Below are 26,722 nucleotides of genomic sequence, written 5' to 3'. Positions count from 1 at the left end.
GTTCGCTAATTAAAGATTAAAATTAGTTCTCATCGCACTTACATGTCTCATCTTCGACGGATTGCATATCAGCCAGAACAAGGGATAATCTTCTGGATATTTCCTCCTTTTCTGATTTTTGTATCTCATTCAGTGCAATCAGGTCTGCGGTCAAGGAGTTTAATTGGCCTAAACAAAGTAACCCTATGAAAATGGGTGAAGTCTATTTATACAATGCACAGTCGTAGAGTCGTGAGAAGAAATTTGAGCAAAGATTCTCAACGTCACGATGAAAATATAAGGCGTGTTCAATAAACCAGTTAGAGAAACAAATGATAAGCTCTGATTGTGTGGCGTTGAATCGGTCCATTAACTGTTCACACTGATATTTTTTGAAATCTAATCTTTCTCATCATGCCACCCCACAGAGTAGGATGGTGGCCATGGGAAAGGGTGGTACAATCTTTAATCTGGCAAACAGCCAGCCGCATTGAAAAAATTTATAACAGCTATAAACAGGTAGTGTTTGTTAGTGGTATCACAAAATATAATATCAATTGACGGTTAAGTTGAGCACCTATTTGGTGCTCAAATAAGCAAAATACCTACATACGGCACTATATGATTACTTTATTTTATTTTTTTGCTGTTGTTGTAATCATACTGAAATCAAATTTATACATATTTCAGCCTTGTCTGAAGAAGACGAGATTTTGATTGATTCCTCTTGTGTGTTACCCAGACTTAGGTGCCAGACTGAGGTGACCTCTGATCAGACACAAGTCCAATGCACGTGCACATGGTGTGTGTCCGGACCAAAATCACAGGGCCTGGGATTTGGTTCGAGTATGCTAAGTATGATCAGAGGTCATTTCGGTCAGGGCTTGGTCTGATCACAGGTCACTTCCGTCTGAGTTGATATGATCATAGGCGGATTCAAGCGCACATTAGTCTGATCCGAGATCCGAGGGGTTAGGAGGCAATTTTGATAAACTGAAGACCACGACGTTTATTGTGGAAAGCTGCGTAACTTCAATCATTGAGTCATAAGTGTGCCAAATAGTTTTTTCTCAACAGTTGCTTTTCATTTCTTTTAGCAATACGTTTAGAATTGGCTTTTCTGCAGATGAATTTAATACTGCAAACACCAATTTTTATGAAATGAGTATACTGTAGCAGTTAAAGAGATTTTTTCAAAGTGACAACTATTAACTGATTAGACTATTTTGAGCGCAATTGTGTCTGATCTGAGGTGACTAGGAGCGCACAGTAGTCTGATCAAAATTAATTTTGAGCGCAAAATCGTCTGGACAATAGTCTGATTTCGGTCGGTTCAGAGGTCAATTCCGGTCTTATAAGAGACACCTTCGAGCGCACTCCGAGCGAACACAGTGTTTCAATTGCATTTCAGTCTGATCAGTGGACACCTTGGTCAGGGATGGTCTAATCTGAGGTTACTTTCAGACGGCACCTCTATCTGGGTAGAGCTCATAGCAACTTCAAATTTTTTCTTTTCTCCAACGCCGGCATGCTAAACTGACTTCAGTGCTGCTAAACTGAGTGTATGGAAGGCAAGCAATTGGCTATAACTTGATGATATTGTGTCAACACAATTGAACTGTATCAGGGTCGACAATCTGAGTTATTGTGCGTTTGCCCAAAAACAATGAAAATTTCTCAAAATTAGCAAAAAATAATAGAAAAATCCCGTTGTTTGATCATTTGGCGGTTTTCGTGAAATTGGAAAAACTGCCAAATAATAATAGAAAACAACTCAAGCGGCTGTCCGCTGACCTTGAGGTATTAATATTGTGTCTAGTGGAAGTCAATGAGTTTCCGAATTCTTTTAAATTTTCTATGACAAAAATTTCTCTGATCAAAATGTCAAAGATCCACTGTATTCGAATCCTAGCGTCAAATCAAAAAGTAACCATTAAAAATCATCACGTTACCTTAGTATACAGGTAACCAAAAATGACAACGTTACTGTTACTTGTTTCAGAACAGTTGTTTCTGGTAGGACCCAAACGCAAATATTTTTTATTTTCAGATTTCAGAAATAATCTTTCAAAACAAAACTAGCGAAAAAAAAATTTTCATTCAAAGATTGAGTTGTTGGAACTAACTGTATATCAAAGCTTTGTGAAAACACAGAGTCGCATCTATTATAAGAACAACTTTAGATATTATTTTATGCAATCTTCTACTGCAGTGGAAAAATTCAAAAATTTAAAGGGCTGACTACTTTGGTAATTTTAAAAACTCAATAACAAGAAAATTTAGTGTTAACAAAAATTAAACCGAGAATAACGAATCGATCGTCTGGACAATGATCAGATTTTAGTCCCATCATTTCGGTCTGGCAATGTCTTACAAGAGACAGCTTCCAGCGCACTCCGAGTGCAAATGATGTTCAAAACGCACTTCAATCTCATCAAGGGAGACTTGGGTCTGAGATGGTCTTATCAGAGGTTATTTTCGTCTGGCACGGTCTGAACAGGTGTCACTTTCGGATGTCACATCGATCGTGGTAGCGCTCTTTGCATTTTCAAGGTTTTTCTTGTCTCCAAAGCGAGCACGCTACACTGACTTCAGTGCTGCTAGGGAGTGTATCGAAGACGAGCAATTTACAATAATTTGATGATATTTTGTCTTCTCAATTGAACTGTACGACGGTGGAAAATCTGAGGCAATGTATGTTTGCGCAAAAACATTGAACATTTTTCAAAATTATCAAAAATAATTGAAAAAACTCGCTTTTTGATCATTTGGGGGTTTTCGTGAAAAAATTCACGAAAAAGATGCCAAACAACATTAGAAAGCAACACAAGCGGCTGTTCAGTAACCTCGAGATATTAATAATGTGTCTAATAGAAGCCAATGAGTTTTCGACTTCTTTTAGTTTCTTGCAGTGGATGAGAATTCTAAGCTTTGTGAATACACATAGTCGCATCTATCACAAGAGCAACTTAAGATATGATTTTAATGAATCTTCGACTGCAATGAAAAAATTCAAATATATAAAAGGCTGACTATTTTGGTAATATTAAAAAAACTCAAAAACAAGAAAATTTAGTAATAGCAAAAATTAAAACGAGAAAAAAGAATCGATCGTCTGGGCAATGGTCAGATTTTGGTCTCATCAGAGGTCATTTCGGTCTGGCAATGTCTTATCAGAGACAGCTTTGAGCGCACTCCGAGCGCAAAAGATGTTCAAAACGCACTTTAGTCTCATCAGGGGACACTTGGGTCTGGGATGATCTGATCAGGTTTTACTTTCGTCCGGCATGGTCTGAACAGGTGTCACTTTCGGGTGTCACATCAGTCTTAGTAGCGCTCTTTTCATTTTCAAGGTTTTTCTTGTCTGCAAAGCGGGCACTCTACACTGACTTCAGTGCTGCTGTAGAGTGTATCGAAGGCGAGCAATTGACTATTATTTGATTTTATCTTGTCACCACAATTGAGCTGTACGACGGTCGAAAAACTGAGGCATTGTAATTTCGCTCAAAAACATTGAACACTTTTCAAAATTATCAAAAATGGTTGAAAAGACTTGCTTTTTGATCATTTGGGGTTTTCGTGAAAACGAAAAAACTGTCAAACAATTTTAGAAAACAACGCAAGCGGCTGTCCACTAACCTCGAGATATTAAAATTGTGTCTAGTGGAAGCCAATGAATTTTCGATTTCTTTAATTTTCTTCCAGTGGATGCGAAATCTAAGCTTTCAGATCACTCATAGTTGCATCTATATTAAGAACAGCTTTAAATAATTTTATTAAAAACTCAATAACAATTTAGTGTTAGCAAATACTGAACTAAGAATAATGAAACAATCGCCTGCACAATAGTCTGATTTTGGTCGCATCAGAGGTCATTTTGGTCTGGAAAGGCCTTATCAGACACAACTTCGAGCGCACTCCGAGCTCACATGATGTTTAAAATGCACATAATTCTAATCAGGGGACACTTTGGTCTGGGTTGGTCTGATCAGAGGTTACTTTGGTCTGGCACGGTCTGATCAGATGTCAATTTTGGATGGCAAATCAATCTCAGTAGTGCTCTTCGTAATATCAAGTTTTTTCTTGTCTTCAAAGCGGGCAAGCTAAATTGACTTCAGTGCTGGTTTGGAGTGTATCAAAGGCAAGCAATTGGCTATAATTTTATGATATTTTGTCACCTCAATTGAGCTTTACGAGGGTTGACAATTTGAGCCATTGTACGTTTGCCCAAAAACGATGAACACTTCTCAAAATTATCAAAAATAATTGAAAAAAACTTCGTTTTTTGGTCTTGTGGTCATCTATTTAATTTCTCTTATCTCAGTCCAAACCAACTAGAGATAAGAAAGAAATACACATTAATAAACTAACCATTCGATGAAAATCAACATGAATTGCATAGTGAAAAGCGAAGAAAAAATACTTTCGTGTTGCCTCTTTTACAAAACAAAAGATCCATTGGGTCAAATCCTGATGAACTTTTGAAAAACTTTGAAGCTGAAAATTTAAAGCTATCATTTTTTGTGTTTACAGAAACAAGGTGAAAATATTTTTCAAACACTAATAATAACACAAAAGGATTTCTAATTATTCTAAATATTCTAAACGATGAACATTTCTCAGTATTATAAAAAATAAGTAAAAAGAACTTCGTTTTTTGGTCTTTCGGTTATCTATTTAATTTCTCATATCTAAGTCCGAACCAACTAGAATAAAGAGAAAAATACACATTATTAAACCAACCATTCGATGGAAATCAACATGAATTGCATAGTGAAAAGGGACGAAAAATTTCTTTCGTGTTGCCTCTTTTACAAAACAAGAGATGCATTGGGTCAAATACTGATGAACATTTGAAAAACTTTGAAGCTGAAAATTTGAAGCTATCATTTCTTGGGTTTACAGAAACAAGGTGAAAATATTTTTCAAACACTAATAATATCACAAAAGGATTTCTAATTATACTAAATACTCTAAATTGTAATTATGCAAGAGGAAGAGGCGAGGTGTTGCATGGCCACCGTCTAGTGGTTTCAAGCTTTCACTGATCAAAATGTCAAAGAGCCACTGCATTCAGATCCTAACCTCAAAACGTGAAGGAACCAATTAAAATTATTCTGTCAAATGAGTATACAAGTCACCAAAAATAGCCGACGTTGCTCTTGAGCATTTTCTGCCAGAACAGTGGTTTTTGGTAGGAACCAAACGCAAAATTTTTTTGTCCAGATTTTCAAAATTAATCTTCGAGAACAAAACTAGCGAAACAAAATTTTCATTCAAAGCTTGAGTTGCTGGAACTAAACTGTAGGTCTAAACTTTCTGAGAACACATATCCACAACTATACCCTGAAAAACTTTGGATAAAATTTTATTTAACCTTCGACTGCGTTTAAAAAACTCAAAGATTTAAAAGGCTGACTGTTGTGGTAATATTTAAAAACTTATTAACATGAAAACTTAGTGTTAGCAAAAATTGATCAAGAACAAGGAAACAACAAATGCCCTGAGCAGCTATAAAATACACCTTGAGATAAACCACCACCTTTTAAAATAACCTTGCTATGACGCAAAACAAGAGTTTCGCTAAAGTACAACAAAAAAAAGGATTATGTGAAAAAATTGAACTAGTCCTTGATGATATCATTCCGAGAAAAACGTGGAAAAACGAAAAATTCTGGCCGGAAACAAAACAAAAAGTATCAATGTAAAAAAACAGCGGATGTGAGAACAACTTACACGTCAAAGTAGTAGTACTTAGAGGTAAACACAAGAAATTTTTTAAAAATTATTTTGTTAGTGAAAAACGGAAAACCAAAAATTTTTTACTGCAATCTCAAACAAGCAAAATAACTCAATACGGCACTATACATTTATTTCGTTTAAAACTTTTGCGGTTGTTGTAATAAAACTGACAACAACTTTTTTAATATTTCAGCTTTGTCTAGAGATGACGAGATTTTGATTAATTCTTCTTGTGTGTTACCCCGACTTAGGCGCCAGACTGAGCTGACTTCTGATCAGACCCAACTCCAAAGCACGTGCACACGGAGTGTGTACGGACCAAAATTACCAAAATTACAGGGCCAGGGATTTGGTTCGAGCGCGCTAAGATAGGATCAGAACTCACCTTTGTCAGGGGATGATCTAATCACAGGTCACTTCCGTTTGAGTTCACTATTCTGATCAGAGAAGATGATGTTGACCGCAATTTAGTCTGACATTAATATTGTGTCTAGTGGAAACCAAAAAGTTTCCGACTTCCTTTAGTTTTGTTCCAGAGCATGCGAATGAACGCAAAATCTAAAAATGTTTTACATCTCTTATCTTAGTCCGAATCAATTAGACTAAAAAATACCCATTATTAAACCATTCGTTGAAAGTCTTTTCAAATTGCATAGTGCAAAGCAGAAAAAAATTCTTTCATGCTACTTTTTTTTTTCGAAACACGAGATCGATTGAGTCAAATCCTGATGAACTTTTGACTAACCTCAAAAACGGTAATTTTATGCCATCATTTCTAGTGTTTGCAGAATCATGAATAGAAGATTTTTTGAAACACTAATAAAACCACAAAAACAAATGTTTGCCAGTTTTTTAAACTGTAATTGTGCAAGATGAAGAGGGGAGATGTTGCAATGCTACTATCTAACGTTTTCGAACATTTGAGAATCAAAATTTCAAAGAACCACTGTATTCCAATCCTAACCTCAAAACTTGAAGGAACAAATACAAATTATTCTGTTACGTTCGTATGCAAGTCACCAAAAATTGGCAAGGTTGCTTTCGACCAAATTCTTCCAGAACAATCGTGTCCAGTAGGACACAAACGCAAAGACTTTCTGGTGCAGATTTCAAAATAAATCTTTTGAAAAAAACTAGCGAACCAAAATTTCATTCAAAGATTGAGTTGCTTGAACTAAACTCAATCTTTGAATTGAATGCAAGATTGAGTGCTCAATTGTGCAAGATTAATAGGGGAGATGTTGCAATGCTACTATCTAACCTTTTCGAACTTTTGAGAATCAAAATGTCAAAAAACCACTGTATTCAAATCCTAACCTCAAAACTTGAAGGAACAAATACAAATTATTCTGTTACTTTCGTATGCAAGTCACCAAAAATTGGCAAGGTTGCTTTCGACCAAATTCTTCCAGAACAATCGTTTCCAGTAGGACACAAACGCAAAGAGTTTTTGTTGCAGATTTCAAAATAAATCTTTTGAAAAAAACTAGCGGAACAAAATTTCATTCAAAGATTGAGTTGCTTGAACTAAACTGTAAATCTAAGATTTCTGACTTCACATCTATAATCTGATTATCCCCAATTTGATATAATATTTGTAGTATTGGTAATGGGGGACATTGGGGGTAAGGAGAGAAGTTTCAGATTGCACTCCCAATAATTTGGGAGTGGAATCTGAAAATACTCCCCAACCCCAATATCACCCACCAGCCTCCATTATACCTAATCTTGCATCGATTTACCCCCATAGACAAATACCCCCTAATTTTACATCATCCAAAAAGATATAAGATGAGGGGATGGTTTTACGGGTTTACAGAAATCAGTTTCCAGAAAGCTATAGACAGCCCTGTGCTTGAAATGAACAATTGTCACTCAACGCAGCCAAACGCTTGAGTGTATTTTTTAAGTTGCCAATATTCCACCCTTTCCCCTTAACCCACCCCTAATAAACGGGGATTAGGGTGTAATGCGTATTCCACTCCTATTCATGGGGGGAAAAATTGTAAGTGTAATTTCAAAAAATTACACTGTATTCACACTAATTTTACCACTGTTTTTACTTTCTTCGCAAAGACTGTAATTTGGGGTGGACCGACAAAATTTTACACTCTTACACAATTACCACTATAACCAAAATTGTTGCGGCTGCTCAAGAATCTCAGCAGAACCGATATAACACAGCCTGCTTCTTGAGTTTTTTTGTCGGCCTGGTTCTTCACAGGGTTCGATTAACTAAAGATCTCGTCGAAAGAATTAGTCGCTCGGACGTCTTAAAGGACTGTAACTTTAATTTTGAGTCTTCAGCCAGTGTTAGTAATGTTGCTAACTTCCTGTCAAGTAAGCTCAACTAACTTAGCTCGCAAGATCTTAAGATCTAGCAAAACTTAGCTAAAAGACTAAAGTCGTTAAAGAGTCAAATTTTAGTCAATTCGAGAGCCAATTGCTCCTCATAACAGTTTCTATTGGTTCTAAATACAATTCAGTTTCACTATTCAAACAATTGGGTTAAAGCAAATAATCAAATATTTATCATTTATAACATCATCACTACTGGTTTCTGATTGGTTAATCAAGAAAACGACTTAGGTCATTGTTTACATAGTAAATGTCAAATTACTGCAATATTTACTTTTATTGACATAAGCAAGGATGGTTATTACGTGGCTCTAAATGCCTCGAATGTACGGTATTTGACCATTTATGGTCATCTAAATTGTCATAAAATAATCAACTTAAGAAATTTAACAATAAATGACAAAATATCCAAAAAATGCCAATTTTGCACCATATAAGTGCTAATAGCCACACTTGTGGTTCTGATGCAATAGCGTTCGTTGCGTCCATGAGTAGCTTAGAGGTAACCCTAACCGTGTGTCATAGCCTCGGGTTGCTGGGGTTTTGCCTTCTAAAAGTCGGGGATGTACAGATTTTCGGTCCCAACTTGTAAAAATTTTCAGTTTTGAACATTTTTGAGTTTTGACAAATTTCAAGTTTCGAACGCTATTTTTCGCTGTCAAATGGCTTTTGTAGCTGATTTGAAGTGGCGCCAACATCGCCGGCCCTGTTTTCGATCTCGGAAACACCATCGTAAATTACTGGCGCTAACTTCACGACTGGCCGGTTTAGTTCTCCATGTGCCATTTTGACTCTCGCTGATCTCACAACTCCGTCTTTGCCCGTGAAGATCTCAATGAATCGTCAATACTCACAGACTTCCACAGAGTCATCTACTAATCAAACTAACTCGCCTTCGAGAACATGTTTCGCACATGTTTTTGACCACTTCGATCTCTGGTTCCATTGAGGAAGATATTCACGAGTCCATCTTTTCCAGATCATGTCGGCATATGCTTGAGCCGTTTTGAAAGATTTTTGTCAGTTTGTGGTAGCGTTCACTAGATGGCATGAATGGTGCACTCGGGTTCTCTCGTCCTAGCAAGAAATGATTTGATGTGAGCGCTGTCAAATCTTCAGGGTCGTCACTTACTGTTGTCAGTTTTGCCTTGAGTGTTTGTTCCACAAGACACATTGTGGTATGAGTACCTTGTCAGTGAGGCGTCGGTTATCCAAGTTTGCAATCATGATTTTCTTGCAACTTTGAACCAGTCTTTCCCAGATTCCACCAAAGTGAGGTGCTCCGGGAGGATTGAATTTCCAACCAATCTTTTTCTGTGCTAAGTCACTTTCAATCTTAGCTTTGTCCCACTCGTTCATGAATGCTTTCAACTCATTGGCTGCTCCAACGAAGTTTGCTCCGATGTCAAAGCTAAGATGATGGTGTTCGGGTAGCCACGTCTTGCAATGAATCTTGTCACTGCAGCTAGACATGACTCGGTGTCCAATGACGGTGGAACTTCGATGTGTACTGCTCTGGTTGTCAGGCAAATGAAGAGGCAACACCAAATTTTCAAGGTACGTCGTAGGAACTTCACTTCAAAGGGTCCGAAGTAGTTGATTCCGGTACGGGTGAATGGGAACACATGTTCATCAAGTCGTTCTCGGTGTCATCGGTGGGTGAATTGGATTGGCGTTCCTGTGTCTGCATTTGATACATCTCAACTTGATTTTTCTTAATGTATTTCTCAATCCGATGATCCAATAGTTTTGTTGAAGGATGTTTCTTACGTATTCTGTGCCCTCATGTAGGTTGTCGCGATGTGCTTTCTCCAACAGAAGTTGTACAACTGGATGTTTCACGGTTAATAATATTGGGTGTTTTGCATTGTAATCAAGGTTTGAAAGCTTGAGTCGGCCTTTCACCCTAATTGTTCTATTTTCCTCTATGAATGGTGACAGTATGGCAATGTTCAATGTTTTTGAGATTTCTTTGCTGTTTGCTATCGACTTTGAAATATTCGAGAAGCTTTCGTTTTGAACAAATCCAAACAGTATTTGCTCGATGTATTTCCTCGATGCTCGATGCTCTATTTGCTTGATGAATTTCCTCTGCTGTGGGGGTAACCCACTGCTTCGTCTTGAACCTCATGCAGTAGGCAATGAAGTTTCTAGTTCGGTTGAAGGTACTGTATCGACTCCAGTCAGAGAGTTGTTCTAGTTTTAATTCTGTTGCTACAGTACTGGTAACTTGCCGGCTTGAAGTTCTAACTTCGGTATTGTCATATGTCTGATTGGTGCCACATGACATTTCCCTATCACATAGGCGAGTTTCAACGTCGCCTCGTCTTGCAGATATGCCACGATGCACATCGCTTCTTCTGACGGTTCTGTGAAGATGTGTAGTCTCAAGTTTGTACCACCGTTTTCAAAATGAATTTGATTTATCGACATCGTCCTTATTTCTTTCAACTCAGAGCACCAATCATTGAAAAGTTTTGAGTGTTCGGGTGACAACTCTTAGCCCCATGCTTGTTGCATTGCTGCCCAGATGCTTTTGATTAGAAACCGCATTGTTATCGTGAAGGGTGAACATATTCCAAGTGGGTCGAACACTGCTGAGACAAAGGATAGGACAACTCTCTGAGTTATCTTTGCTGGAACTTCTTGCTCAGTTCCACGACAGAAAATGAGATTATCTGTGTCTACTTTACAATTCAGTCCAAGGACTGAAGATGACTGTTGTTCAGCTTCGAAAGTTTTCACAACTTTCGTTGATTTGTCTGCCTCTGGGATTTGTGTCTCAAATTCATCGTCGCTTGTTATCCTGTTCGTCAAATTGAATCCACCTTAGCTAAAGATCTCTCTGACTTTCTGGTAGATTTCAATCGCTTCTTGGGATGTTCTAACTGACTTGAGGAAGTGGTCCATGTAGAAGTTTCGATGAACCGCTTTGACGAGACTTTCGTCGTTGACTGCATTATCTTTCGACACTTGGTGCAAAACGTAATTTGCACAAGTCGGCTAGCATTTCGCCCTAAAAACGTGTCGTGTATACTCGTAGACTTCTATCTTCTGCTCTGGATCTTCTCGCCAGAGAAGTCGTAAGCATCGGCTGTCATTGTTTGGGACAGCAACTTGATGAAACATTGCTTCTAAGTCGGCTGATAAAGCTATTTGGTGTTCTCGGAAGCGAAAAACAATTCCCATCAGATTATGCAGAAGGTCTGGTCCAGATAGAAGTTTGTCGTTTAGGGCTACACCCTGGTACTTTGCTGCTGCGTTGCACACTCTCCTGACTTTTTCGGGTTTATGCGAGTTTATGACGGGATGATCTGGTAAATACCATTGCAGCTTATCTTTGGTTTCAATCAGTTCAGCTTGATCATCTTTCCTATTGTATCCAGCATTGACATCCGTGTCATTGGTTTCTTGGTAGCGCTTCTTTAGCGTTTTTTCTTTCTGCAGGCGCCGTTCTAGAGACTTGAGTTGCCTCATTGCAGAGTAGAAGTTGTTTGGCAATTTCACTTCGTCCTGTCGCCACAGAAGTCCTACTTCGTATATTTTACCGTTGAATCGCGTTGTTTGCTCTAACGTCATGAGTCCTCGCTGTTCCTCTTTTGAATGACCGGTCACATCCCTGTTGGAAGCGTAGGACTCAACATCCCACCACTTGATGAACTGGTTTGTTAGTTTATCATCTGCAATTGATGTTGCTGTTGTGGCAAGAGTTGTTGCCTGCTTCCCTGGTAGCGGACCACTTAAGGCCCAGCCAATCTTTGACTTCACTGCCCATGGTGCAGCTTTGTCTTCTGACTTCTTGAATTCGAAAGGGTGATGAATGTCGTAACAATCTTGTCCAAGAATCACTTGAACATCGTTTAGGTTGTAGCTCTGATTTGGCAAGTTCCTCAGATGTGGGTAACGGTCCTTCAATTCTTGCAGCTCCACAATCTGGTCACCCAATTTCAGTTTCTCGTGCACATAAAATTGCACTGTTGTCAAAGGTCGAGACTTCTCATGCGCTTAAACAGCTATCGGCACTATTTCAGTCTTGACATCTTGTGAGCCATGGATCCCTGCTACTGATAAGGACGCTTTTCGGCCTTGAAGTTGAGTTTTAGACACCATTGACTTGTCTACAAATGAAATTGAGGATCCCGAATCACACACTGCACACCATTGAACAACAACATCTGAAAGACCTGACCACTCTGGCCTTTCCAGGGGTCTCCTGAAAACTCAGTCAGCTTTATTTTTGGAATGCCACTGGCACCACTGCTCTGTTGTACCCGTGCGCAGTCCCACGACAATGCAATTTGGGCACGTTGGCTTAAGGAGTGCTGAACCGTACATCTAAGTGGCAGACGCCTGCCGAGCAGCACCAAAATGTTGGTGATTTAGTTTGGATCGTTGAAGAAAGCAACCCTAGAGGTTACTGTCCAACTGCTCGGATCGAAGAATTCGGTTACGGTTCCGACAGCGTCAAACGCTCCACCATCGTCATCCGGATCGCTCGTCCGCCCACTCGATAAGCTTGTACGGATCCCCCCAGCATTTTCTTCCGGGCTGGAGGATGTTACTGAGTAAACTAAATGAACAATCTATTTAAAGCGCTATTTAAACAAAGCGAGAAATTTAAAGCGAGAAAGTATTATGTCATATTTCTTAACCATGCAAGCCTTACAAAAAGATTGAATGGACATAAAATCTCTTCTATTTGGCATAGAAAGCTCGGAGAATGTCGTTTAGCATAATTTTCGTTGAGACCACTAATATACTAAATCGATTGCGCTCTTTTTAGGCTTAATGTTTTTGTGTTTCAAAAACGTTTCGGTTACCGATCTGAGCCAAAAATCGGCTCAGACTATTACCTGCTAAATAAGATCAAGATCAAGCTAGATTTGCCTGTAAGTTAACGATGCTTTTTGCCTTGACGTTACGATATACAATTGGTTATATACATCTCGATGAATTGAATTTACGATTGTCTGAATTCTTCAGCTTTATCTTGGTGCTGCGACCCGGGATTAAGAGCCTAGTTGCTATGATAAACTTTTTAAAGAAGGAATATATGAGCTAAATCATTTACTGCTTTACTGTCACTCAAATGAAAAAGGCCTGCAGGTTAAATGATCCTCCATTTTTATTGAAGAAAGTGTTTGTACGCTCACTCTTACTACAGTTTGAACTCACTTCCACTGGTCCGTTGATGAAACCAATGCAGAATTTCAAATGCATGCTTTGGGTTCGACTTTACTCCTAAAGGCCGAAATAACGATGACAATTCAACAGGTCATCAGAGCCGTGTTATGTGACAACAACAAATCCAGCAGAAGCTAAAGCAGAATAATATCGACAAGATTTCATCGGGATCGACTCATTCTCTGGGCTGGTCAACGACTAAAAGTGAGAACGAGGACTGTGTATTATGACACCTCAATTGAGTTCTCAATTCTCAGATGACTTCACAATTGGGTTCCCCAAATGCACATAGGTTGACGGGACAATGAAGATTCAAAACTGTAAGATTCATGCTTGAAAAACTTCTCATTTTGAAAGAAAAAAGAGAAAAAACTTCTGTTTGCTGCAATAAATTTGATATCTAGACGGCAAATCTAGCTAACCCACCTTAATTTGAATAATAATCATTTGTTCAGGTAGATTTCTTTGGTCACCGGAACAGAGCCCCTAGATTTTTTTTGAAAAAAAAACATTGATTTTGAAATTTTTCGGTCAAAATCTAGAAATAAACAAATTGCGGTGGTTTTTTTTACTGTTCTTGACATAAAGGCGTAGCAAAAAACATAAAATTTGAAACAAAAATTGACCAATTGTGAAAAAACTTCTTAGAAATTTATAGAAAAATTTATTAATCCGGGATGCAATAATTGCATAAAGTTGTCGATTTGAAAAAAAAAACAGTTCAAATTGGTCAGGTTTTTCAAATTTCACAAAAAAATCAGGTAAATTTTTTTTTCACAATAAGCGCTCATTCTTGGAAAGTCGTGAAAATTGTGCATTTAACATCAAGAGTTGGAGTTTGAGCAAAACTCACATCAGTTATGTTGTAAAAACATTATATGGTTTTCATATTAGCTGCGAGTTCACAGCATCACGCCATAAAAACGCCATAAAGACAAGCGTTACAAGATCATTATAAAACAGGAATTTACGCATTACTGGGATTGAGTTTCAATTCTAACGCGATAAAAGTGCGAAAAACTGCTCAGTTCCAATTGAGTCATTTCTGCCGTGATAAAAAGAGGCTAGTTATATGGCATGAGGGGGTAAACATTTCCCGTTTACGTCATCGCAGTGACAACAATAAACCGTTAACACCTTCGCAGCTTATTGCAGTGCTTGAAAAGTACCAGGAGCGTATAGAAGCTGTAGTGTATTGCCCCAGAGTGGGAGCTCCTGATATTTACGATCAACTCAAGCGTAGTACTCTATTTACTATCCATATAGTGAAAGACATTGTGTATAGACGTAAACAGAAAGATCCTAGTTTACTTAAAGAGTACAGAGCGGTACATCAGAAGCTTGCGCTTGAGTTGAAAACACTCACTATAATGTTAGCACATAGGAACAACCTCCGCTCCTTGATAACACGCTCCCGACCGGAGAAAATTTCTAAGCGCCGTCGTAAAACGCTTCGCACCCGTCATGCGTTCGAGGAGTCGGAACTCACTCAAGCCTTTGAAAAAGTGAATGTCACTTAGTCTTGCGTTGTTGTGGGAGTCTACCCGCTGACTGGCGGTGTGACTCAGTTTACTCACGAGTTACGGATTAGTTTGTGGTTGGTTCCTTCCACTAGCGCTTTACTAAACGTGTCGCTCTCCCCATTTTTTGAGTTATTCACTACTGTCCGTTTTCCGCAGGTTATCTGGTTTCAATTTTCCGTTTCCGTCTTTTTGTTTCCGTGTCGCCGTGTTTCTGTCTATCCCCCGTTTATGTGTTGTATGATGTTGTATGTTGAGTTTTGAGGAAGTAAATTTCTGCTAGTATGCTGGTTGGTTGTTTAGTCTCGTTGCTAGCTAGGGTGTGACTTAATTTCATTCTGAAGTTACGGCTGGTTTGTTTCCTGACTTTCACCACACTTGCTTACCACACTTGATTACCATTTGTTGTACCTTTATTAATTTTGGTAGTATGCACTTTTGTTGTCTGGGTATGGTGGTTTGCTTGAGAGTGACTTGAGTTTGCTCTGGAGTTACGGCTAGTACATTTCCTGACCTTATTGACTTTTGGTTAAACTACTTCGTTGCTGTAAATTGTTTTATGTTTTGATGTTTTGATGCCGTAGATAAAACCCAATTATGTTTTGTGCTACTTTACCTTGCAGTAGCCTCTATCCCTCTTTGTAGGGTGTGACTTAATTTTATTCTGGAGTTACGGCTAGTTTGTTTGGTTGAGTTTGTTACCGTGGTCTGCTAGCATTGATCTTCCCGCCTTTTCGCTTGTGGCTTACCGTCTCCTTCCCGTGCTATCCCGGCTTCCGTCCCGTCGCGCGCTACCCGCTCGACGTTTCCTTCTCGTCCGTACCGTTTCCCCATTTTGTCGCGCGCCGTACGCCTGAATTTTCCGACCCTCCCGTGCCATTTTCCCCGCTTCTTTGCGCGCTGTTCAACCGAAGCTCCATTTCGTCCCTGCGGATTCCCGTTGCGTCGTGCGTTACTCGTTCGGCGTCTCTTCCCGTCCGTCCCGTCTCCCGTTCTGTCCCGTGTCGCGCTTTCTTTTTTCTCACCGTTCTTTCTTTCTTTCGCAGGGTACTATTGTACTCGACGAACAACTTTGTTTTTTGGCGGTTTGCTAGGCAAACCGTCATACTAGGGTTTGGTTTAACCCATTTACATTGTGTATGTGTGTGTACTTTTGTATTAGTACTAAATTAAACTTTTCGTTCCTGTTTTCATAAGATCATGGCAACATTACAGGACAAATTCAACACACTTTATAGTGCAAGGGCAAAATTAGAGGCTGAACTTAATAACATCTATGGCGAAATTAACAAAGCTGTGGATAAGCAAGACAGGAAAGTTGAGATTGAACGTCTGATTGTGAAGTGCAAGGATGCTTTTACTAGAGTAGTTGATAAGAATGAAGAGCTGTTTAATCTGGCATAAAAGACTGAAGATCCAGATGCTGCCTGTAAGAACCTTGAAAAACGGTTAGAGACTGTAACAAAGAAAACTGATGAGTTCATTGCTGCTGCTCGAGGATATGTCAAGTCGGTCCATGACAAAGAGACAGCAGAGCTGTATACTTCTCACCATTCAAGATCAGGTTCACATATGACCTCCTCAAAAAGATCAAGTCAGCGTCAACGAGACTTAGAACTACAAGACTTAGAAGGGAGGACCATATGAGGCAAAGCTTCGCATTGCTAGACAGCGTCTTGAAATTTAAAAACAAACGAAATTACGGATTGGAAATTGAGCAGCATGAGGAGGCTCATCGCAAGGAAGTAGATGTTGCAGCCCTTGAGGAAATTGAGTTGATGACAAAAGCATCGGCCAAAGGGTCGGGTAGTGGCAAAATGAGCGATCTCTTTACGGATAGAAGTTCAGTCAAGAGCAAGAAAATTGTTCAAAATTGGGTCAATTCGTCACAGGCCGGGAACATGTCAGATGTTGCAAACGAACCGAGTTTGCACTTTTCTGGTTGCATCGCCCAATCCAACCAAGCAATTGTGTCACGTGCTTCTTCAACTCAATTTCCAAACTCACACTCTAAGCTCAATACACATGGTCAAGTTGAGGCCAACATCAACCTCCCTGTCCATGAGCCACACGAACCAAGTTGATGAACCAATGTAACTAATAATGCACAAGCTGCAAACAACTTCATGAAAGAGCAGCAACAGCCTCAATATACGCCTCCATCAACACCAATAAACTTTGGTATGCCAATTCGAATAAACGCACCAAACACAGCCCGACGACTTTCTCAAGCAACAAGGCACTTCGATGGTTTACAGTTAGATCATCAATTCACTCGCAAGCGGAGCATGCCGGGACAGTTGAATTTATTCAGCCCTCCGCATTCACCACCATTAAATGGACTCGTTAATGCTCCGCTAGCACTTAATCCGCCACAAGCACACATAAATGTACCAACCCCCAATACCCCATTTGAAAACCCGTGCCAACGCATTTCCCGTTCATCCCACTAGCATTCCGCTTTGCTCCTTCGCCGCCACAAGCACTTCCACTACACGCCAATAAACCCGTGGAGAATAATGTCAATCTGTTACCCCATTCTCCGCCTGCGCCATTCATTTCCTCCACAAACGTCTTTGTACCTCAATTAATTCACCCACCGCCACCACAAAAGAGTTTTCAGTCCCCAAAATTTTGTCCCTATAACCCACGCTCCTCCTGCTCCTCCGGATACAAATGTCTGGCGTTTTCCGGCAGTAGTCCCATCTAATGCAGTACCAATTGTACGTACCTCTGCAAACCTATACAAGGGACAACCGGCCCCGTTAATAAACCCTCATATCACTACATCGCTCCGCTCCTCTCATGTACAAGCAGCAGCAGGGCCTCAAAATTACGTAACATCAGACTTTATTCAAGCGAATCCATTTAGTTCTTCCACAGGTACCGCCCCCACCTTTGTCACTCCAATCATTCCGCCAACGTATGGAGCTACCGTTCCGAACCCGTTGTGTTGGGGTGGTGCGCCGCATCCCACACCTTCGGCTCCTTCTTTGGACTCTGCGGATTTGATAACGCAGTTGCGGACGCAATTACTTGTAAGAAGAACGATCCACTGCCCGAGTGGAAGTTGTCACAGTACAGTGGTGATCCCCTGCACTGGCACGAATGGTTCGGATAAATTAAAAACGCCATAGAAGCACAGTCCTTGACTGATGATGTCAAGTTAACATACTTAAAAACTCTTTTTACTGGAAAAGCTAAAACCGCCATCGCTGAGTTTGCATACTGTGGTGTAAAGTATAAGGACGCACTTAAGACAATCGAACGTAAATTTGGCCGACCACTGGCAGTAGTCAGTGCACACTTAGACAAACTCAGCTCTTTTCCTCCACTAAAGATGCACAATAGTGATAACATCATAAACTATTCTGCAACAATTTCAAGTCTTCTTGGGGTCTTTAAATCACTTTCATATGACTCGGACCTTAAGAGCGCCTCATTTCTTAACACGGCTGCGCAAAAGTTGCCGCCCAATCTGAAAGAGCTTTGGTCACTCTTCACAGTGAAGAAACATTGGGTGAAGCCAACACTCATTCACTTCAACGATTGGTTGAAGGAGAAAGCCGGGGCACATGACCTAATGAAGCAAACTTCATCAAAGGCAAGAACTCAGTAGTCAAGAACTCAGTAGTCAAGGTAAGAAACAGTAGTCAAGACTAAAGTTGCCTCAAGAACTTTTTCTGCTGACACGCAAACTAAGGGCACTCAGAGACCAACAACATTGACAACGCCTCCAACCCCTCGCTGCATTTTGTGTAAAGGTAATTACCGCAACTGGGAGTGTCGGGTATTTAAATAAAAGTCTCCCACTCAGCAAGCAAAGGTAATGGCGGAATCAAAACTGTGCTTTTCATGCTTGAGAGAAAAAGATATGTTCAGGCAATGCCCAAACCCTAGGAAATGCAGGAAGGACGGTTGCAACAGCTCCCAAAATACACATCTCAATGGAGCTGAGATGGTTTACCATCAAAATCCCCTCCAACCAAAAATAATAATTCTAATGCTGCTGCGAGTCAAAGTAAACTTTCTAGTGTCCAATCAGACCAAGTAAGACCACTACTCTGTCATCTGTGAGTAATGTGAAAGGCCAACTTCAGGTGACTGAATTACAGTTGAAGAGCTCTTCTGGTAAAGATACCACGGCTTCAGTTTCGTGCGATACCGCTTGCAGTAACTCTTGGGTGTCCAATGATCTTGCAAATAGACTTGAATTGCAACGGCACAGCATTGAAACTAACAGTCAAGGGTATAAATACCGAGGATGTTGTAGACACTAAGTTAGTTGAACAAATTGTAACACCACGCGACAGCCAAGCAATTTAAACATTTAAAGTCAGCCCTTACGGAAAGGAAAGTTTGAGTGTAGGCGCCGATGTGATAAACATCAAAGCACTTCAAGAGACATACCCGCACCTAGCAGTTCTAGATCCGGTTACATATTGCTATAGAAACATTGAGATGATACTCGGACGGGATGTGTATCACGCCAACCGTCCGTTAGAGTACTTCGCTGCCGTTGAGAAGTGATCGCCCTTCGCTGTGCGCTTGCCCATAGGTTGGGTTCTAAGCGGCCCTCTACCATCGTCTTCAGGTTTAGTCTAGACTTGTTTTAAAGCTAATATGGAACAGGATTTTGAATTTGCTAACTCTTGAAACGACATGGAGTCGTACGGCGCACTTATGCAAGTAGACCCTCGATCCGCCGCGGATGCACGTGCTTTTGATATTCTTGAAAACACCACAGTGCATAACGGAAGAAAGTACGATGTCGGAATGCTATGAGCTGAAGATAACATCGAACTGCCCAACAAATTTTTCATAGCGCTGGTTCAATTGAAATCTTTGGAGAAGCGGCTTACGAAAGACCAGACTTTAAGGGAAAAGTATTCGAAAACTATCAAAGAGGACTTAGACAGGGGCTACGTAGTAAGAGTCAAAGATGCTCATAAGGTGGAAAGCCGCTCGGAACGAGAGTGGTACCTACCACACCATCCGGTTGTTAACCCCAACAAGCCGGGCAAGGGTCGTAGGGTACAAAACGGAGCAGCTAAATTCCATGGCGCATCTCTTAATAAGTCATTACTCACAGGACCTGACTTACTGCAAAACCTAATAAATGTACTGCTACGGTTCAGACAACATCAATTTGCCGTATCCGCCGACATCGAGGGAATGTTTCTCCATGTTGGAGTGTTACCATGTGTTCAACCATCATTGCGCTTTTTGCGGCGGGAGGACCCCACATCAAATGTTGTGGTACACCAGTATACGCGCCACATCTTTGGGGCAAAGGATTCGCCAACCAGCGCCAACTACGCACTTCAACGCACGGCAAGTGATAATGCTAAGGAGTACCCAGAAGCTGCGAAAGCCCTCCTTGAGAACGTCTACATGGACGATTACTTAGACTCAGTGGAATCCCCTGAGAGGGCCCTCATTAGGTTGAAGGAATTGTTACATCTTCTCCATCTAGGTGGGTTCAAGCTTAGTAAGTTTGTGAGTAACGTACCAGATCTGGCTGACCGAATTGATGGGTCTGCTCAATCCACTGAACCAAAGGTCATCGTTTCATTCAAGGAGGAATCAATGCACGTGCTTGGGTTTAAGTGGGATCACAACAACGATACTCTGGTTGTGAGTAGGTGTACTAACAGCACCATCACAAAAAGTTTAACACAGCACTTGGTCTTAAGTCTAGTGTCAAAGGTCTACGACCCAATTGGTCTTGTCGCACCGTTTACTGTTGGTGCTCGGTTAATCTTGAAAGACATTTGGCGTGTCAATGGACAAAGTTGGGATGACGAGTTACCTAAAGAAACAGTTGACAGATTCCTCGCCTGGTGTGTTGAACTGCCGCGGTTAATTGAGATCACTATACCGAGAAGTTACGTTTCAGGACCATTCCAGCATCTTGAACTCCACATTTTTGGTGATAGCTCGCAAGACGTATTCAGTGCAGTAGGCTTTCCTAGGGCTCAAGTAACTTGCACCTCCGTGGAGATTATAACACAGCTGGCGTTTGTCTTGAGGAAAATCCGTGTTGCACCTATGACGGTAATGGCAGTTTCTAAGTTGGAACTGCAAGCCGCTCTCCTCGCTGCCCATTTAAAAAGGGAAATCTGTTGAGCATTAACGGTTACTGTGCATAAAGTACCATCGCCTTGCAGTGGATAAACTCAACCCATAAACACCCAATCTTCATTGCAAATCGTGTTAGTGAAATTCTGGAAAACACCAGCGTTGACCAATGGAACCACGTCGCCACTTTTGATAATCCGGCAGATTCTGGCACGCATGGTATGTCCGCTGAAACTTTGCAATCCAGTAGCTGGGTGAGGTGTCCTGACTTCTTGAGAACTAAGCAATTGGCTTTGCTCACTCCATCGGCGTTGTAACCAAGGAACAAGATGATGACTCCATCTCATCTCTAGCCGCATCCGTAACCAAGCCCCCTAACGAACAAGGCATTAACCTAATCCCGTTTGATAAGTTCTGTTCTTATCAGAAACTACTTCGTGTCACCGCATATGTGCTCCTCCTTTTACCATTTCATGAAAGTTACCTTACCGTAGTTACCCATACGCCTCCATCAACACCAATAAACTTTGGTGTGCCAATTCGACTAAACGCCCCAAAACACAGCCCGACAACTTTCTCAAGCAACAATGCACTTCGATGATTTACAGTTAGATCCTCAATTCCCTCGCAAGTCGAGCATGCCGGGACAGTTGAATTTATTCAGCCCTCCGCATTCACCACCTTTTAATGCACTCGTTAATACTCCGCTAGCACTTAATCCGCGAAAAGCACACATAGATGTACCAGCCCCCCATCCCCCGTTTGAAATCTCGCACCAACGCATTTCCCGTTCTTCCCACTAGCATTCCGCTTTGCTCCTTCCTGCCGCCACAAGCACTCCCACTACACGCCAATAACCCCGTGGCGAATAATGTCAATCTGTTACCCCATTCTCCGCCTGCGCCATTCATTTCCTCCATAAACGTCTTTGTACCTCAATTAATTCACCCACCGCCACCACAAAAGAGTTTTCAGTCCCCTAAATTTTGTCTCTATAACCCACGCTCCTCCTGCTCCTCCGGATACAAATGTCTGGCGTTTTCCGGCAGTAGTCCCATCTAATGCAGTCCCAATTGTACGTACATCTGCAAACCTATACACCGGACAACCGGCCCCGTTAATAAACCCTCATATCACTACATCGCTCCGCTCCTCTCATGTACAAGCAGCAGCAGTGCCTCAAAATTACGTGACATCAGACTTTATTCAAGCGAATCCATTTAGTTCTTCCACAGGTACCGCCCCCACCTTTGTCACTCCAATCATTCCGCCAACGTATGGAGCTACCGTTCCGAACCCGTTGTGTTGGGGTGGTGCGCCGCATCCCACACCTTCGGCTCCTTCTTTGGACTCTGCGGATTTGATAACGCAGTTGGCGGACGCAATTACTTGTAAGAAGAACGATCCACTGCCCGAGTGGAAGTTGTCACAGTACAATGGTGATCCCCTGCAGTGGCACGAATGGTTCGGACAATTTAAAAACGCCATAGACGCACAGTCCTTGACTGATGATGTCAAGTTAACATACTTAAAAACTCTTTTTACTGAAAAAGCTAAAACCGCCATCGCTGAGTTTGCATACTGTGGTGTAATGTATAAGGACGCACTTAAGACAATCGAACGTAAATTTGGCCGACCACTGGCAGTAGTCAGTGCACACTTAGACAAACTCAGCTCTTTTCCTCCACTAAACATGCACAATAGTGATAACATCATAAACTATTCTGCAACAATTTCAAGTCTTCTTGGAGTCTTTAAATCACTTTCATATGACTCGAACCTTAAGAGCGCCTCATTTCTTAACACGGCTGCGCAAAACTTGCCGCCCAATCTGAAAGAGCTTTGTTCACTCTTCACAGTGAAGAAACATCGGGTGAAGCCAACACTCATTCACTTCAACGATTGGTTGAAGGAGAAAGCCGAGGCACATGACCTAATGAAGCAAATTTCATCAAAGGCAAGAACTCAGTAGTCAAGACTAAAGTTGCCTCAAAAACTTTTTCTGCTGACACGCAAACTAAGGGCACTCAGAGACCAACAACATTGACAACGCCTCCAACCCCTCGCTGCATTTTGTGTAAAGGTAATTACCGCAACTGGGAGTGTCGGGTATTTAAATAAAAGTCTCCCACTCAGCAAGCAAAGGTAATGGCGGAATCAAAACTGTGCTTTTCATGCTTGAGAGAAAAAGATATGTTCAGGCAATGCCCAAACCCTAGGAAATGCAGGAAGGACGGTTGCAACAGCTCCCAAAATACACATCTCAATGGAGCTGAGATGGTTTACCATCAAAATCCCCTTCAACCAAAAATAATAATTCTAATGCTGCTGCGAGTCAAAGTAAACTTTCTAGTGTCCAATCAGACCAAGTAAGACCACTACTCTGTCATCTGTGAGTAATGTGAAAGGCCAACTTCAGGTGACTGAATTACAGTTGAAGAGCTCTTCTGGTAAAGATACCACGGCTTCAGTTTCGTGCGATACCGCTTGCAGTAACTCTTGGGTGTCCAATGATCTTGCAAATAGACTTGAATTGCAACGGCACAGCATTGAAACTAACAGTCAAGGGTATAAATACCGAGGATGTTGTAGACACTAAGTTAGTTGAACAAATTGTAACACCACGCGACAGCCAAGCAAATTAAACATTTAAAGTCAGCCCTTACGGAAAGGAAAGTTTGAGTGTAGGCGCCGATGTGATAAACATCAAAGCACTTCAAGAAACATACCCGCACCTAGCAGTTCTAGATCCGGTTACATATTGCTATAGAAACATTGAGATGATACTCGGACGGGATGTGTATCACGCCAACCGTCCGTTAGAGTACTTCGCTGCCGTTGAGAAGTGATCGCCCTTCGCTGTGCGCTTGCCCATAGGTTGGGTTCTAAGCGGTCCTCTACCATCGTCTTCAGGTTTAGTCCAGACTTGTTTTAAAGCTAATATGGAACATGATTTTGAACTTGCGAATCAAGTAAAGTCTTGGTACGACATGGAGTCGTACGGCGCACTTATGCAAGTAGACCTTCGATCCACCGCGGATGCACGTGCGTTTGATATTCTTGAAAACACCGCAGTGCATAACGGAAAAAGGTACGATGTCGGAATGCTATGAGCTGAAGATAAAATCGAACTGCCCAACAAATTTTTCATAGCGCTGGTTCAATTGAAATATTTGGAGAAGCAGCTTACGAAAGACCAGACTTTAAGGGAAAAGTATTCGAACACCATCAAAGAGGACTTAGACAAGGGCTACGTAGTAAGAGTCAAAGATGCTCATGAGGTGGAAAGCCGCTCGGAACAAAAGTGGTCCTACCACACCATCCGGTTGTTAACCCGAGCAAGCCGGGCAAGGTTCGTAGGGTACTAAACTGAGCAGCTAAATTCCATGGCGCATCTCTTAATAAGTCATTACTCACAGGACCTGATTTACTGCAAAACCTAATCTATATACTGCTACGGTTCAGACAACAACCATTTGCCGTATCCGCCGACATCGAGTGAATGTTCCTCCATGTTGGAGTGTTACCATGTGATCAACCATCATTGCGCTTTTTGCGGCGGGAGGAACCCACATCAAATGTTGTGGTACACCAGTAAACAAGACACATCTTTGGGGCAAGGATTCGCCAACCTGCGCCAACTACGCGCACTTCAACGCACGGCAAGTGATAATGATAAGGAGTACCCAGAAGCTGCGAAAGCCGTAGAGTCAGTGGAAACCCCTGAGAGGGCCCTCATTAGGTCGAAGGAATTGTTACATCTTCTCCATCTAGGTGGGTTCAAGCTTAGTAAGCTTGTGAGCAATGCACCAGATCTGGCTGTCCGAATTGATGGGTCTGCTCAATCCACTGAACCGAAGGTCATCGTTTCATCCAAGGAGGAATCAATGCACGTGCTTGGGTTTAAATGGGATCACAACAACGATACTCTGGTTGTGAGTAGGTGTACTAACAGCACCATCACAAAAAGTTAACACAGCGCTTGGTCTTAAGTCTAGTGTCGAAAGTCTACGACCCAATTGGTCTTGTCGCACCGTTTACTGTTGGTGCTCGTTAATCTTGAAAGACATTTGGCGTGTCAATGGACAAAGTTGGGATGACGAGTTACCTAAGGACACAGTTGACAGATTCCTCGCCTAGAGTGTTGAACTGCCGCGGTTAGTTGAGATCACTATACCAAGAAGTTACTTTTCAGGACCATTCCAGCATCTTGAACTCCACATGTTTGGTAATAGCTCACAAGACGTATTCAGTGCAGTAGGTTTTCTTAGGGCTCAAGTAACTTGCACCTACGTGGAGATTATAACAGAGCTGGCGTTTGCCAATGGAACCACGTCACCACTTTCGATAATCCGGTAGATGCTTGCACGCATGGTATGTCCGCTGAAATTTTGCAATCCAGTAGCTGGGTGAGGGGTCCTGACTTCTTGAGAACTAAGCAATTCTCTTTCGTACCAAATACTGACGTCGTCGATAGCTTCAAGCTCGTCGTTGTAACCAAGGGACAAGATGATGACTCCATCTCATTTCTAGCCGCATCCGTAACCAAGCCCCCTAACGAACAAGGCATTAATCTAATCCCGTTTGATAAGTTCAGTTCTTATCAGAAACTACTTCGTGTCACCGCATATGTGCTCCATCTTTTACCATCTCATGAAAGTTACCGTACCGTAGACGGCAGCATAGCGGACCCTGTTGAGCTTGACGAAGCCGAGCGTCATCTCCAGTACCTGGTTCATCTCCAGTACCTGGTTCTTTAATACCGAAAGAAGGGATCTTCTCGACAATAAATCCGTTAAGAGGAGCAGCCGCATTACTCAGTTTACTCCGTTTATTGGGCGTCATTGTTTCATCCGTTCTTCTGGTCGACTCCGACGGCTAGTGGAAATTGACTTTGACACTAAGCATCCTATCGTGTTGGATGCGCGTCGTACCTTTGTTAAACTGTTCCTGCGGCATACCCATTTAAAGAACCATTATCAGGGCATCGATTATCGATTATTTACGGTCAAAGGTACAGGAACGTTATGCCATCCTTAAACTACGTTCCACACTGCGTTCCATCAAATCAAACTGCGTTTTGTGTAGAAAGTTCCGTGGAGCATCCATTCAACCTATCATGGCAGACCTCCCAATGGAGAGAATCGCATAACAGTCTCCTCCCTTTACCAACACCGGGGTTGATTACTTCGGCCCATTCTACGTCAGAGTTCGTCGAACTCCCGAGAAGAGGTGGGGATTTCTCTTCATTTGTCTCACTATTCGTGCTGTCCATGTTGAAGTCGTCCCGTCCATGGAAACTAGTTCCTGTGTAAACTAGTTCCTGTGGAAACTAGTCCCGGAGTGGAGCGGTTCGCCTCCCGTCGGGGTACTCCTGCTATGATTTGGACGGATAATGGTACGAACTTCATTGGAGCGGAGAAAGAGCTCCGTGAATGTATTGAAAAATGGAATAAACTTAACATTGCCGCCGAACTTGCACATAAGGGCATTAAGTGGAGGTTCAATCCACCCAGTAAGCCACAAAGTATGCCGCAAAGTGGCATCTGGTTAGTTCGTAGTTTTAAAAGAGTACTGTACACAATCCTCGGTACGCGTCGCCTCACAGATGAGGTGTTGAACACTACTTTTTGTCTGGTCGAATACGCACCACACTCACGTCCCTAAACGCCCGTAAGCGCCGACCCGTCCAATCTAGGCGCAATAACACCTAACCATTTTCTACTCGGTAACCAAGCAACCAGAATTCCGTTGGCCTCGACGAGTTCGATCATCGTAAGCCGTACGCCCGTGCGCAGTCTCATGCCAATGCAATTTGGGCACGTTTGGCTCAAGGAGTATGTACCTGCGCTGAATCG

The 26,722-nt window shown here is 41.6% G+C and overlaps 1 protein-coding gene across 1 annotated transcript in view; it reads right to left on the bottom strand.

Annotated features, from left to right (window-relative positions):
* The window catches only part of LOC142351655 (uncharacterized), a 117,121-nt gene that overhangs the window by 69,560 nt on the left and 20,839 nt on the right, over positions 1-26,722 (bottom strand). Inside the window, exon 4 of the mRNA XM_075403796.1 lies at positions 43-168. Within this exon, the coding sequence (XP_075259911.1) occupies positions 43-168 (126 nt within the window). The remainder of the gene's footprint in view (positions 1-42; positions 169-26,722) is intronic.

The sequence above is a fragment of the Convolutriloba macropyga genome, chromosome 13 (assembly GCF_964194025.1).
Source record: "Convolutriloba macropyga chromosome 13, txConMacr16.3, whole genome shotgun sequence".
Classification (NCBI taxonomy): Eukaryota; Metazoa; Xenacoelomorpha; order Acoela; family Convolutidae; genus Convolutriloba; species Convolutriloba macropyga.
The sequence above is the reverse complement of the archived record's forward strand: the minus strand, read 5'-3'. Positions and strand labels throughout refer to the sequence as shown.